At 41.5% G+C, this 14,881-nt stretch overlaps 1 protein-coding gene across 1 annotated transcript in view; it reads right to left on the bottom strand.

Moving 5' to 3' along the window:
- The window catches only part of LAMA1 (laminin subunit alpha 1), a 245,818-nt gene that overhangs the window by 182,950 nt on the left and 47,987 nt on the right, over positions 1–14,881 (bottom strand). The window contains exons 2-3 of the mRNA XM_068237202.1: positions 7,835–8,005; positions 4,866–4,978 (exon numbers count right to left, since the gene is read on the bottom strand). Coding sequence (XP_068093303.1) covers positions 4,866–4,978; positions 7,835–8,005 — 284 coding nt within the window. The remainder of the gene's footprint in view (positions 1–4,865; positions 4,979–7,834; positions 8,006–14,881) is intronic.

The following is a 14,881-nucleotide window of genomic DNA, read 5'->3' as shown; positions in this document are numbered from 1 at the left end:
TATAATCATATTGCTAACGCAATGCAATTATATACCGCACGCATAACGGGTAATGCAACTTTTCACTTCCGTTGCGATCCTGTTTTAAGAGGCTATACACCATAATGTGTCATTGCTTAATGTAGCCATGATCACCATTTGTGTTGTCCCACTTTACCTTGCTTGGTATAGAATGCTGCCACCTGGAACAGGGGTTACAATTAATTGATGGCTCCAGAAGGTACTTAGTTACTCTGTAATTACGCCAGATCAAAGCTCCCTGTGACTGAATAGCTAGCCTTGTATTATGTGGCTGGAAGGTATTTCTATATTCCCAGGTTCAATAATGGCATCTTATTCTTCCTCAGATCCGTTAAAAAAGTTTACACATTTCTAATAGAACCGTTGATGCTGGTCGGTACACACAATATAGCTGTGTCTGCAGACATAGCTGAACTGTTTTCCGTTCAACACGTTTGTTTAGATGGAAACACACTAGTGAAGACCTGTGTTATTGTATAAACAGGAATGTGATGTGAGGCAAATGTATAACAATTCCCCATCACTCTGCACTGCTAGCCAGCAAAAGAGATTATTTCAGACCGATAATATTTCAGTATTGACAGGATTCAGCAAAAATATGTCTGGATGTCAAACATAACTGTACCAAGTTGTCTCTACCTTATAACCTGACAGTAACTTTATCTCACCCATGTGCTGGCAGCAAACCTGAGGGCAAAAAAAGAACCTTACACATGCTTAGTCCGCAGAAAATCTACAGTCAGCTGACTGTCAGCAATAAGAATTGCATGAGGTGTGCGATAATTTGCAGCAAGTTTCTTTCCCATATGTAGAATCGTGCTAAATGTGAACCAGCCCATTGATTAACATTAGCTGTTACATCTGTGTGATTCTGCTTGGGGGAACCAAGTGCAAACTCTAGCGTATGTTCGTATCAGGTGCAGTGTGGTGGCACGCCTGAGGTAATATTATTTATTGTATTTATAAAGTGCTAATATATTACGCAAGCGCTGGACAGTTAATATATACAATGATACAAGAATGACAGACGTAACAAGGTTATACAACATAGAACAAAGTTATACAAGGCAAACGGTACAAGATACATGATCATGCGATTATGGGCTGGTTAGGTAGGCCCAGTTATACAAGTACAGGCTGTCATAGGAAAGGAGCACACAATCATGTAGACTAAACTAGGGAAGGGAGGACCCTACAAAAGGCTTACAATCTAAGGAGCATGCTGTGTATTTACTATATTTGCACTGTATAGTCGTGACTTTTTGGCACCATTGTGTTGCGATGGTATTGCAACGCAATGTGCACAGTGTGGAAGGACCCTTAAACTGAATGTGGGAATGGCCAAGACTTCCAAGAATTCATGAGCTGTACAGGCCAGGACTTGCTTGGCTTCCTGAGCCAAAGAGGAGAGCACTGCTGAGATCAAGGGACAGTGGAGATCAGTAACTGGGATATATACTGTATAAACAGTATATTGTTTTGTATTTTAGTAACACAGCTTGCAGAGCAGACCATATAGAGAAAGCTGTCTGAAAATCTGCAAATCAGCCTTTAAAAATACACATAATTATTTCTGAATGGATAAATCACAAGATTAACATGTTTATATATATTTCTGCTTGCCTGGAGCTCTGCTTGACAGCTACAGTGTAAACAGTTAATGATTGGCATACCGTACTCCTGCATCAAATATTATATTTATATTCCATTAGATTGTAAGCTCGCAAGGGCAGGGGTCTCTCCCCCGTGGTGTACTGTGCAGGCGCAGAACTACTGTGCTAGTGCAGTACACCACGGACAACGTGGGCTTGATTGACAGCAGCGCTTCACGCAGGTGCAGTAAGGACGACCTCGAGGTCGGCCTCTGTACCGGCGGGGACCCGGGCCGGCAGCTGCAAGCGGAGCTGTCAGCGTGGGACATGTCAGCTGCAAGGGGCTGGAGGAAGCCCCGGTCAAGTATATCATGGGTAGGCACGATTTGCTTAAGGTTTCCTTTAAGCCTGGTTCTCACTTTCAAATATAATTGGCCAATCACTGGCCAATATTACAACCTTTATGTAGTATGAGGGTTTTCCTATACAATCTGCTCATTGGGCTTAATTCACAAAAGGGTGAGCTATCACGCCTAAAACCTTTGCACGTGCAAACTGGGGTGCTAAGTAGTTTGCACTCTAGTTTGCACATGTAAACTATGGTGCAAACTAGGGTGCAAACAACTTAGCACCCTGGTTTGCACGTGCAAAGCTTTTAGGCGTGATAACTGAGTTAACTGAGTTATCACGCTTTTGTGAATCAAGCCCATTGTATTCAATATCTGTTAACCCTCATACTATATGGAGGTGGTAAAATAGGTCAGTGATTGGTCAATCATAAATAAAAGTGGTACCAGGCTTTAGGGTCAGAGGATCAGCAGGAAAGCCAGGCAACCAGCATTGTTGAAAGCACAACACCTGAATTTGAATTAAAAAAATGGATTTTTAATTACCTAAGAGCTTCTTCCAGTAGACTGTCAGTTCTCTTGGTGTTCTCTTGTTGTCCTCAGGGTCCCCTCGTAGGTGTTGTGCTCACTTAGAAAAATCTACGACTGGAGCTCATGTCACAGCTACTGCGCATATGTGGCGCCATCAGCGTGACTCCTTGATTGTGCTCCCATCGCTGGCAGTATTTTGCGCTTGCGTGGTTCTCAAAAAAAATTGTACTGCACATGTGCAGAATGCTCCCAGTGACACGAGCCAAATCAAGGAGGCGTGTCGATGGGACCACACATGCACAGTAGCTGCGACTAAAGCTCTAGTCGCAGATCTTTCTTCTTAAAGGGCAGCACATAGTAGGGGATCCAGAGGACACTGAGTGAACTTACCAACTAGGGTCCCAATTACGGTTTGCTTTAAAAGAAAGTAAGTATGCCTCCTGATCCTCTCACTTCAGGTTCCCTTTAAAAAACGTTTTACCAGTTTAATACAGTGGGATGCGAAAGTTTGGGCAACCTTGTTAATCATCATGATTTTCCTGTATAAATCGTTAGTTATTACAATAAAAAATGTCAGTTAAATATATCATATAGGAGACACATACAGTGATATATCAAAAGTGAAATGAAGTTTATTGGATTTACAGAAAGTGTGCAATAATTAAAAAAAAGAAGTAGATCCTCCTTTTGCAGAAATTACAGCCTCTAAACACTTCCTGTAGGTCCCAATTAGAGCCTGGATTCTGGTTGAAGGTATTTTGGACCATTCCTCTTTACAAAACATCTCTAGTTCATTCAGCTTTGATGGCTTCTGAGCATGGACAGCTCTTTTTAACTCACACCACAGATTTTCAATTATATTCAGGTTTGGGGACTGAGATGGCCATTCCAGAACGTTGTACTTGTTCCCCTGCATGAAAATGCCTTAGTGGATTTAGAGCAGTGTTTAGGGTCGTTGTCTTGTTGAAAGATCCAGCCCCGGGGTGGCTTCAGCTTTGTCACTGATTCCTGGACATTGGTCTCCAGAATCTGCTGATACTGAGTGGAATTCATGTGTCCTTCAACTTTGACAAGACTCCCAGTCCCTGCACTGGCCACACAGCATGATGGAATAACCACCATATTTTACTTTAGGTAGCAGGTGTTTTTCTTGGAATGCTGTGTTGTTTTTCCTCCATGCATAACACCCCTTGTTATGCCCAAATAAGTCAATTTTAGTTTCATCATTCCACAGCACCTTTTTCCAAAATTAAGCTGGCTTGTCCAAATGTGCTTTACCATACCTCAAGTGGCTCTGTTTGTGCTGTGGGCAGAGAAAAGGCTTCCTCTGCATCACTCTCACATACAGCATCTCCTTGTGTAAAGTGCGGCGAATGGTTGAACGATGCACAGTGACTCCATCGGCAGCAAGATGATGTTGTAGGTCTTTGGTGCTGGTCTGTGGGTTGACTCTGATGGTTCTCACCATTCGTTATTTCTGTCTATACGAGATTTTTCTTGGTCTGCCACTTCGAGCCTTAACTTGAACTGAGACAGCTTTCTGTATCCTTCCCCTAAACCATGATGGGGAACAGTCTTTGTCTTCAGGTCATTTGAGAGTTGTTTTGAGACCCCCATGTTGCTACTCTTCAGAGAAAATTGAGAGGATGGAAACTTACAATTGACCCCTTTAAATACTCTTTCTCATAATTGGATTCACCTGTGTATGTAGGTCAGGGGTCACTGAGCTTACCAAGCCAATTTGATTTCCAATAATTAGTTCTAAATGTTTTGGAATCAGTAAAATGACAACAGTGCCCAAATGTATGCACCTGCCTAATTTTGTTTAAACAATCATTGCACACTTTCTGTAAATCCAATAAACTTAATTTCACTTCTCAAATATCACTGTGTGTGTCTCCTATATCCTAGGTTCTCAACGTGTGGTACGCGTACCCCAGACGGTACTTCTGATGGTTCTAGGGGGTACTCTGGCTTGATAAACTTAACCAAGAATAACAAATTTAGAGTTTTGGAAAATAAATTATTATTTAAACAATACCAAAGTTTTTTAGCTAATTGAAAGCAATAGTAAATGCTTGGAAATTGTTTAGAACCAATTATCATGCACTAGGATTAAATATATATTTGTCAAGGGGTGCTTGTAATAATGTTTACTATTTACTATGCTAGGTGTAGTTGGTGAGTACAGAGTTTGAAAAGGAGTACATACCAATAAAATTGAAAAACACTGTCCTATATGACATATTTAACTGACATTTTTTATCGTAATAACCAACGATTTATACAGGAAAATCATGACGATTAACAAGGTTGCCCAAACTCCTAATGTACAGGAAGCGAGCACATTTTTAAAAAGTGAGAAGATAGTTACTTGTTTCAGATCCAGCGTGATAGTGATCCAGTGATACACCCGTCCATTCTTTATGCTGGGACTCTGCCACCAGTCATTGGTGCCATCAATAGCGTTGGTGATTGGGTGGCGTTCTGAAAAAACAACAGTCAAATGTTAATATATTTGTGATAAAAATAAAAAAAAACTGTACTTAGAGACTAACAAATGCTGTAACTTATTGTTTCTCTGTGCAAATGAAAACATAAGCCTTTCATAGTGCTTAGAAAGACACTGTGAAACAGGAGTAATGTTGGGTACACACGGTACGATTTTCCGTCCCGATCATTTTTTCCGCACGATTCTGTACTTGATTCCGCGCTCGATTCTCTTATCTTCATTTGTTTTTCTTATCTTTTCCCATTCACTGCTATGAGAAATCGAGAGCAGAAACGATCGGAAGCAATATCAGACATGACGGATTTTATCAATCGATCCATGTGTACCGTGTGTATTAGGCATAAAGCCTCATCTACACTGTACAATTTTCCATCAGATCGAATGTATTAGACGGAATTATTGGATAATTTCCAACCGGTCAGATCGGATTGCGTTAGATTTTACAATAGATTTTGGGTACTTATCAAAGCAAAATCTATCGCAAAATTTATCTGAAACAATTTGGACGTCGACACATGATGCTATTTCTTATTAGATCTATCTAAAAGATCCGTCTATCTGATGGAAAATTGTACTGTGTAGATGAGGCTTAAAGGTGGCCCACACCAGACAATTTTTTTAAATATCTGTTCAATTCAAGAATAGCAATCATTTTTTCTGACTGGTTATAACAATTCAAAAATCTGACTAATCTACCACACACCTATGTTCAATATTTCCCCAATCATGAGTAAAATAATTAAAATCCCAGAAAAAATGTACTGGAACTACATCAAGTAATTGACAATCCATCACACACCATACAATTATTGATAAAGTTGGTCTGAAATTTCCAATATGTCCAATCTTCAAAAATCAGAAAAAAATCAATCGAAAACAAAGAAAAGCTCTCGATTTTTGGGACAACCGATTAAAATTATCGAAATGGTGAAAAATTGGATCTTTTAATTGTATGGTGTGTGGCTACCTTTAGGCTGGGGGTCGATTGCACTGCGGTTGCTGAGCTTCGGCGATCGGGAAAGTACTAGTGCAGTATCACCCTATGAGAGCGTTCCCACAGCAGCGTTCTGATTTTAAGAAAATCGAAATGTTGCTGCATGTACCATTTTTCAGAGCGATTTATCTTGTGCAAATGTGCAAAAATGCAGTTGCATTTTGCAGTGTGAAATAAGACTGAAGCCTAGTTCACAGTGGTGCACTGTGAACTAGGTGTGTGAAAGCTAGTGAAGTGAAGAATACATTTCATTAACTGTGTGCACCACTGTATGAGACGCAACGCAGCCGCAACGTGCGGTACAACTTTTTCATTCTGTTGCGTTCCTGTTTTGCAGGGAACACAATGCAACATCCCACTGTGACCAAGGCCTTAGGGTTGGCTTGCAATTTGTGAAAGTGCAAAAAAATGATTGCAATTTCATTTTGCAGAGTGAACTAAGCCTACGGCTTGGAATCCACTAGCAGTGCTTTTCTAAGCATTAGCTCTTGCTAATGTAATACTATGGGCTTGATTCACAAAGCGGTGCTAACCTAGTTAGCACGCCTACAGACTTCTGGGCGTGATAAGCATTGCACTAAGTAGGTAAGCACCGCTTTGAAGGGAAAAACTTGCGCGCAAAGTGTGGTGCGCGCGAAACGTCGCATAGGGTTTAATGGCATTGCATGCGCAAAACTCTGCGCGCGAGTTTATTTTATCACACCTAAACTGAGTTTAGGCATGATAATGGGCTTTTCACCAGCGTGCTAACAGTTAGCACGGCTTTGTAAATCAAGCCCTATGTGTGTAATCCCACTTCTGGGATGTGATTTTTAAAAATCTCCCACAGCATTAGGGCTACCCACTAGTGCGTTGTTGTTTTTTTAGCATTTAGGGAATGCTTTCAATCGCTAGCGATTTCCCTAAACGCTCTGCTAATGTAAATGGATGGGACAGATACAGCAATTGCGATTAGTTTGGCAAATCGCAATTGCAGGACATGCAGCATTTTGGGAGCGTTTCCATTTTAATGTATTGTATAGGAGCAGAGAAATCACCCCTAAGTTATTTGCAAAGCGCTACCACAAATCGCTAGCAATTACGATAGCGCTTTGTAGCGGGTCCCATGCATAACATAGCAAGAGCTTTACAAATCACAAGCACTAAGAAAAACATTGCTAGTGGGTTCTAAGCCTTAGGGCTGCTTCACACTGCAAGTGCTTTTCTAAGCGCCAGAGCTTTAAAAAGCTCTTGCTAATGCAATGCTATGTGTGTGTTCTCTCTTGAGTGATGTGATTTTTTTTTTTAATTCCTCATAGCATTGCATTAGCAAGAGCTTTTCAAATTACTTGTACTCAGAAAAGCGCTGCAGTGGGTCCCAGGCCTAAGAGGGTTCCTGCCCTATGTAGCAGTTTCTGGACAGGCTCATAGCAACTATACTCCTAACTTACAGAGTACTGTTGCTAAAGCCCTGTTACACGCTAGATGAAACTCAGCCGATGAAGACCGCCTCAGCCGAGCAATGGCACCCAAGGGATCAAAAACTGCGGCAAAACGGTGCGGCATGCTTTGTATTTGTGGAAAGCGGGAAACGTTGCATCATGCTTTAGATGCGGCACTTACAGTGAAGCATACAGTACTTAAAATGTTTGCTTCAGTGCAACTATAAATCTGCACATCATCCAGTAATGCACAGCACACCTTATTCCCAGGGCGTTTGCTGCTCTGCATGCCTAAAGCGCCAATATTCCATTACAATATAATCCCAATTGTTATGCAATTATGTTGTCCATCCATTGCAGCTCAACATGTCAGTGTTGAAGTACCCTAGAAGGGTTATTGTAAAAGAAACGTTTACCATCTGGATTAACGCTGTTTTGGTGACAGATTCGACACTGTGGATTTTGCACTATCCTTCCCGGAACATGCTCCACCAATTTGCAAAACATTTCAGGTCCTTTTTCACCGCAGGTCGCATTTGTGGTGATATCTGCTTTGCTGGCCAGATTCAATATTGCAGGAAACAAGCCTATAATGGATAAAACAAAAACAAATTTAGTATTTAGTCTTTTGTTGCTAGAAAATGTGACTTCTATCACCAATTCTGCATCCTCTATATAAAGTGGACAATGAATGTTATAAGAAAAAGACTTACTTCAAACCAGTTGGTGCAAACAACTACATCCATTTCGACAGTCATCATCACCACCCCTGGATCACTAACACACCCTATAGCCAATATCGCAGAATCACAGGAATTGTACAGACCCCTCACAATATGACATCCAATCCAATATACTTACCGAGAAATTCACAGCCCGCAAATATCCGAGAAAACTGATCAAAGATGCAAAACATAAAGCTAAAACCCCAAAACCCAAAACCACCCCTGCCAGCCTCCCTAATACTGAAGGCCCCCCTAGATTCATTACGCAGTTTAATGCTCAACATGTAAAAATAAGAAACATCATCAGCAACAGATGGGACATTCTCTTACAGGATCCTTTTCTCTGCCCACTGCTACCTCCCAAACCCGCCATCACCTACAGAAGAGCACCAAACCTCCAAAATATTCTAGCTCCCAGTCGACTAAGCAGATCACACAACACCACCCACAATACAGCCATAAGACTGACCCCAGGCTGTTATCCTTGCAATAAATCCCGCTGCACTGCATGTAAATATATTCTATCAAATCAACAGTTCGCCTCACACACCACCAAAGTACAATATCCAATCAATGGCCTGTGAATCAAAGTATGTCATATATGTCATAACATGCCCTTGCCGGCTCCAGTACGTGGGGCGGACAACCCAAATGGCACGTAACAGGATCGGCCAACACAAAAGGAATATTATCAACAAATTTCCCCTGCACAGTGTTTCACGTCACTTCTCCACTCACCACAATAATGACCCGGATCTCTTTCACATCACACTTATTGATTCAGTACGTGCATACCTGCCTGATGCCTTTGACAGACTGAAAAAAACTGAGATGTATTGGATCCAGATCCTGAGGACCCTCGTTCCAGAGGGCCTCAATGAACAATTCGAGAAATTACACTAACCTATCAATATTCTTATCCGCTGTTTTTATCCTGGTCGCTCTCTTTTAGTTTTTTAATTCTTTTTATCATCTCATAACGATTTTATTTTGAATATGAAAATTACATGATCTATACCCAATTTAATTCATTGCACCACTTTTTCCATATATTACCACTGTTTGTGTGCAAAGAGACCAATGTATATTCTGTGAAAACTATATTTTGTCACTTTAATGATCTTACATATCATTTATCGGTGGACTAAGAGACGTCCAAGGGATTGTAACCATGAATTGAGTATGTTTAAGCACTTTATTTCCAGATATTTTACTTATATTAACTAGATTTTGTTGTTTACTTGTGTTTTGCGTTTGTGAAATTGTATTTATATAGTAGCTATATCCCCAAAGATGCTAGTTGGCAACAAGATTCCGGCTGTACATGCTGTTTATACATTTCCCCTGTTTTTATACATAATACCATCTTGCCCCCATATATTTGAGCCTTGATCCATGGGTCCCCCACAGGGACCCCCCCTTGTCCATCAACGCAGCCTTAATTTTGAAGTACAGAGGTGATTTTCACTATACTCCTTCAAAATGCAGGTGCCCCCAGCATTTGCCCTTACACAAGGCAATGGGCAGAGCCGGAATTTGAACCCGGGTCTCCTGTGTCAGAGGCAGAGCACTTGACCATTGCACCATCCTGCCACAGCTTAATAATAATATGTATGCCATCCGTAGTTTTGTTTGCATTGATACGCCATTTTCAGCACACGCAATGCCGAATATACACATGTCAGCAGCCGATTGGCTGCTACTCTTTCCCTCCATACTGACTGGCCCCGCCCACTTTACTCCAGTGGCTGTCCCGGATTGGGTGAGACCTGTCCACAACTGCATTAATAGCACCCAGCATCCTGACCTCTGTACAGAGGCGCTATATGTGCTACCTGAGAGCTACTGGTAAGCTGCACTCCATTTTTTATACTCTGCTGTTTGCCTTTCATTAAGACTGCGATTCCCTTACGTCTCGTTTTCCTTTTTAGTTGGACTGGTTTTTATTATTATTGGCTTCATAATCTTTAAGGCTTTTATTACATATTACTACAGATAAAAATGTCCTTTTATTGTATGTGTCACTGGGTGAGATAACGTCTGGCCCCTGGTCAGCTACTAAGCATCCCCTTGTTCTTATTCACTTATTAACTACTTTTGCAGGCCATTTGTCATCATGATTAATACATTTTGCCACAGTATTTATTGACTATACTTTGCACTTTAATATTTATTACACAGTGCACTTTAAAACGGTGTGATTGGGGGCTCCGCTCCCACACCTCACATGGGCTTCCATAGTCTGGGTACCCACTGTCTGGCTGCCTTGAGCAGTCACATCAACTAACTACAAAACACATGTTTACAAAACCACATGCAAACCTTATGCAGGTTTTTTTTTTTTTTTCCTCAAGGTTTTTTTTTTTTTAGCAATTAATATATTTGTATGCACCGTATGAATGTTTTATATTATGTAGCTCACTGCAGTCCTGTACTTTTTGCCTTTGTCCACAGTTCTGTCCCCTGTTTTATTGCCTGATGAAGCGGGCTTGGTCCTGCGAAACGTGTTGCATCTATTGGGGTACTAATAAAGTGTTTATTTATGTCAGACAAGTAGTCTAGTCTGCTTTCGGAGGTAAGTCCACCACTGCCTCCCCAGCATATTTTAAAACTTTTAATTATTGTTTTTATTCTGCTGGCGCCTCTGTTCATCAAAGTCAATGAATGTTATAGTACAATTCCAATGTGTCAGTGTGAGTGCATGACAAAATCCGGTACCAAACGTAAGAGAACTACAGAAACCAGAGGAAGATGACCTGGATCTAACTCCTGGTGGCACCATAGAACTCATAACATTTGACTTATGTCAGTGTGGGTGCATGGAGTATACGTCAATCCTTTCACACATGAAAAGGAAATGACATCATCTCTCTGGGACAGCATGCCAGATCACTTCAATGGAAAAAGGATAAAATCAGTTTATAGCCACCCATTTATATACAGTAGACTCTCCGTTATCCAGAATACAATTATAGCAATAAAAAGTAAGCAGTTTAAATCTGATAGATCTGACAGATTTTGGACTAGTCCAACTCCTCATTGGGGTTCTCAGTATTTCTTTTATTCTGTTTAAAAGCATTCCCTGAATGACAGTTGCTAAGTGTAACTGCCAAAATGGTGTACAAGTGAGTAGGGAGGCAGGCTGGTATCTTACCATTTTGGCAGTTGGACTAAGCAACTACCGTTCAAGAAATGCTCCTGAAATAAAAGAAAACTTTGAGAATCCTGAGAAGATGAACTAATCCAAAACCTGTCAGATCTGTCAAATTTGAATTGCTTCTTTTTCTTTCTTTCTTTTTTTTCTAGTTGTCCTTTAACAAGAACTTTCAAGCAACCAAAAAGAAAAACCCCACCTTTTAGGATGTGCAAATCTATTTTTACAGTATGGTATACAGTAATAAAGCTGTGCTACATTAAATAAGAACTGTAGTAAAAATAACATAGTTAATAAAATTGCTATAAATATTAATGTATAATTTACCGTCTTTTTTGCACCATAAGACGCACCTAGTTTTAGAGGACAAAAACCAGGGAAAAATATAATCAACCTGGTGTTTCCATGGTGCAGGAGCATCTTGTGGAGCTTCACACCCAGGGGCGTAGCAATAGGGGTTGCAGAGGTTGTAACCACACCGGGGCCCTTGGGCCACAGGGGCCCTGAAAAGCCCTCCCTTAACTACAGTATTAGCTCTCTATTGGTCCTGTGCTCATAATAATAATGACTTCTATAGATACTTTGAATAGTGGTAATCATTAACAAACTGTTCCCCATCCCCTTCTTGCACCTCTGACACTGTAGTTGCCATTGGCAGGTTTTGGTGCGTCGTATCAATTGTTATGATAGGATGCTTGGGGGGCCCCAATGTAAAACTTGCATCGGGGCCCACAGCTCCTTAGCTACGCCACTGTTCACACCCACAAACTCCTGAGGTCAGTGGTTAAGCAGGGACTGTAATTTATATCGTTAAACAAAAACAATTGTCCTGAGCCAAGAGATGAGCAAATAAACACATTTCAACAAAACACCACCTGTGCTTTTGTAAGGCATTCTGTTTATAACAGCATGCCAGCACACGTGATGACATAAAAAAATGTATATCACATGCAATTCAATATGGCGATGTCCCAGGCTCTACTGCGCTGCCGTCTCTCCCTCCCTCCTTGAATACCGGTAATAGCATCCCTGTGATCCCTATTCTGCTCTGCAGCTTTGTCCTTGGCACTGCTCCGCTCCCCTTCCTGCACTTATCTTCAGCATGTGCACCAGAGGGAGGAGAGCGGTGCAAAGTCGGGGACATAGCTGCAAAGCGGAACAGGGACCATGGTGACACAATGCCAGAATGGAGGGTGAGTGGCAATGCTTCCTGCACCTCCTATCTTCAGCATGTACATCGGAGGGAGGGGAGCGGAGCAGTGCTAGGGACATAGCTGCCAAGCAAGCAGGGACCACAGGGACGCTATTACCAGTATTGAAGGGGGGAGGGAGAGAGGGGAGCGAAGAACAGCCAGGGACATTGCCTATTGTATTCGGGACAACTCCGAATGAGCCGAGCTCAGTGTGAGGACACAGTCTGTGGCACATTCACACAATGAGACGCACCAATATTTCCCCCCTCTTTTTGTGACAAGTGAAAAGTGTGACATATGGAGTGAAAAATACGGTAGTCAGTGTCTGCCCCTTGTAAAATCTTTCCTGATTTCCATTCTGAAATTTATTACAGGGGGCAACATTCTTGGTCCTGTCAGGTGGTCTCTGCAAAATGTTTGTTTACTAAGTGTTCCAAAGCCAGTACAAAATATACCTGGTCTCCCAGAATGCTTGGGAGGAAGGGGGAAAGAATTCTGCATAGCTAATCAGCCTAGGCGGCTAAGCATCACTGGGAGGGCGGGGCTACATTCAATAAGCAACAATATAAAGCAATGGAAAGTGTTTCTGATGCTGAAACCAGATACATTACTGTAAATGTTGTATCCTGAATCATCTTCTGCATTCAATTGTATGTTACTACAGTGGCTCCTCTTTAGGTTAACTTTGTCTTTGTTTGTTTTAATTTGTTTTAATCTCTGTATTTCAGCATCATCTAGTTCCTGAAAATGGACGTTTTTAAAACTTACTAATTTTGCACTTTTTAGTACAAATAAACAAACAAACAAACACAGAACATTTATATTGCGCTTTTCTCCTGGCAGATTCCAAGCGCCAGAGCTGCAGCCACTAGGACGCGCTCTATAGGCAGTAGCAGTGTTAGGGAGACTTGCCCAAGGTCTCCTACTGAATAGGTGCTGGCTTACTGAACAGGCAGAGCCGAGATTCAAACCCAGGTCTCCTGTGTCAGAGGCAAAGCCCTTAACCAGTACACTCTGCAGCAAGCAACCACCAAATAGGACATTTATAAATGTCCATTTTTCAGTACTTAAGATCCATTGACCCCCGCTAGCCTAGAGGCCACGATCATTCTCAGGCACATTTTCTATAAGAGTATATAGGTGTCACTCAATGCTATCAACTACATGCTGGCGATCAGCATGCTGAAAACCATGCCTGAATGCTATTGTTATATACCACAGAATGCACATCTCCCCAGTTTATCATTGCTTGACACGTCAGAGTTGTGATGGCTTGGAAAATAAAAGTTTGTACCTAAAGTCACAAATGGCACTGAAAAATGATAAAGGCTCAATGACTGAAAAAATATTAATGGTTGCTATAACAATAAGCAGTGGAGATAGGATATCAGGACATAGAGGCGGACACAGACACAACTAGCAGACCTAGCTGAGAATAATAAGAGGAATTTGCAAGACAGGCAATTTCGGAGCTCTTGAAACATGAACATAGATAACAGAATCCCATAGCTTTTTTGGCCACTCAAGTGTGTGATTGCTTCCGTTAACTAGAGCACAAACCAGACAGACAGACAGGATAGGCAGTGTGAACCAAAACAAACTCTGCAGTCCAGTGAAAGGCATGGATGCTGGATTCTATTCATGTGGAAGTGTCTAAACACAACACAATTTGTGTTCACTTTAGGCAGCTTTGCCGCCTACAAAACTTTTGAAAATGAATAGAATCTTAGGCAAACATCACACTTGGGGGAATCACACACGGTTTCCCCATATACAGAAACACTCCAGATGTGTCAGCCCATGTTAATCAATGACGTATATAAAGTATCGCTGCCCGGTCACTAATGGCCAAATGACGACTCCCCCTGCTGCCGCTCAAATTCTGGAAAGGGTTTAGTCACTATTCCCCCTCCGAGTCGTGGCAACTCTGAGGGAGAAGAAATTCAGGGTCCGCCGATCGCCGCACCAGAATTACACAGGTGCATGGCCATACACATAGTAACATTAATATTGGAATGAAGTTAAATCAGGAGCAACTTACTTAGAGTGATTATTTTGCTTGTAAATGTGCTGAAAGGTCATTTTTATCAATTAGGTGATAAATAAGTCATTCATGAGAAGTTTTGTGAATAGAGCCCTATGTGTATGGCGGCACTCAGGTCAGGCACAGCGCGGGGAAGAGCATACGCCAAAATGGCCTGCCTCGTATTCAATTGGCTGGCTCACATAAGTGCGGTTCCCGTGTGCAAGAAAAAGAAATTGCTGTGTGCATAATTTTTTCACACACGGTGAGCGATTCCTATTACTGATAGTCAGCTGTTGTCAGCTGACACATTTAGAAAACGCACTCTAAAGACAAAAATCATCCGCGGAAAACTGTTTTCTCACAGA

The sequence above is a fragment of the Hyperolius riggenbachi genome, chromosome 5 (genome assembly GCF_040937935.1).
Source record: "Hyperolius riggenbachi isolate aHypRig1 chromosome 5, aHypRig1.pri, whole genome shotgun sequence".
NCBI classification, from domain to species: domain Eukaryota; kingdom Metazoa; phylum Chordata; class Amphibia; order Anura; family Hyperoliidae; genus Hyperolius; species Hyperolius riggenbachi.
Note: the sequence above shows the minus strand (reverse complement) of the source record. Positions and strands in the feature narration are given on the sequence as shown.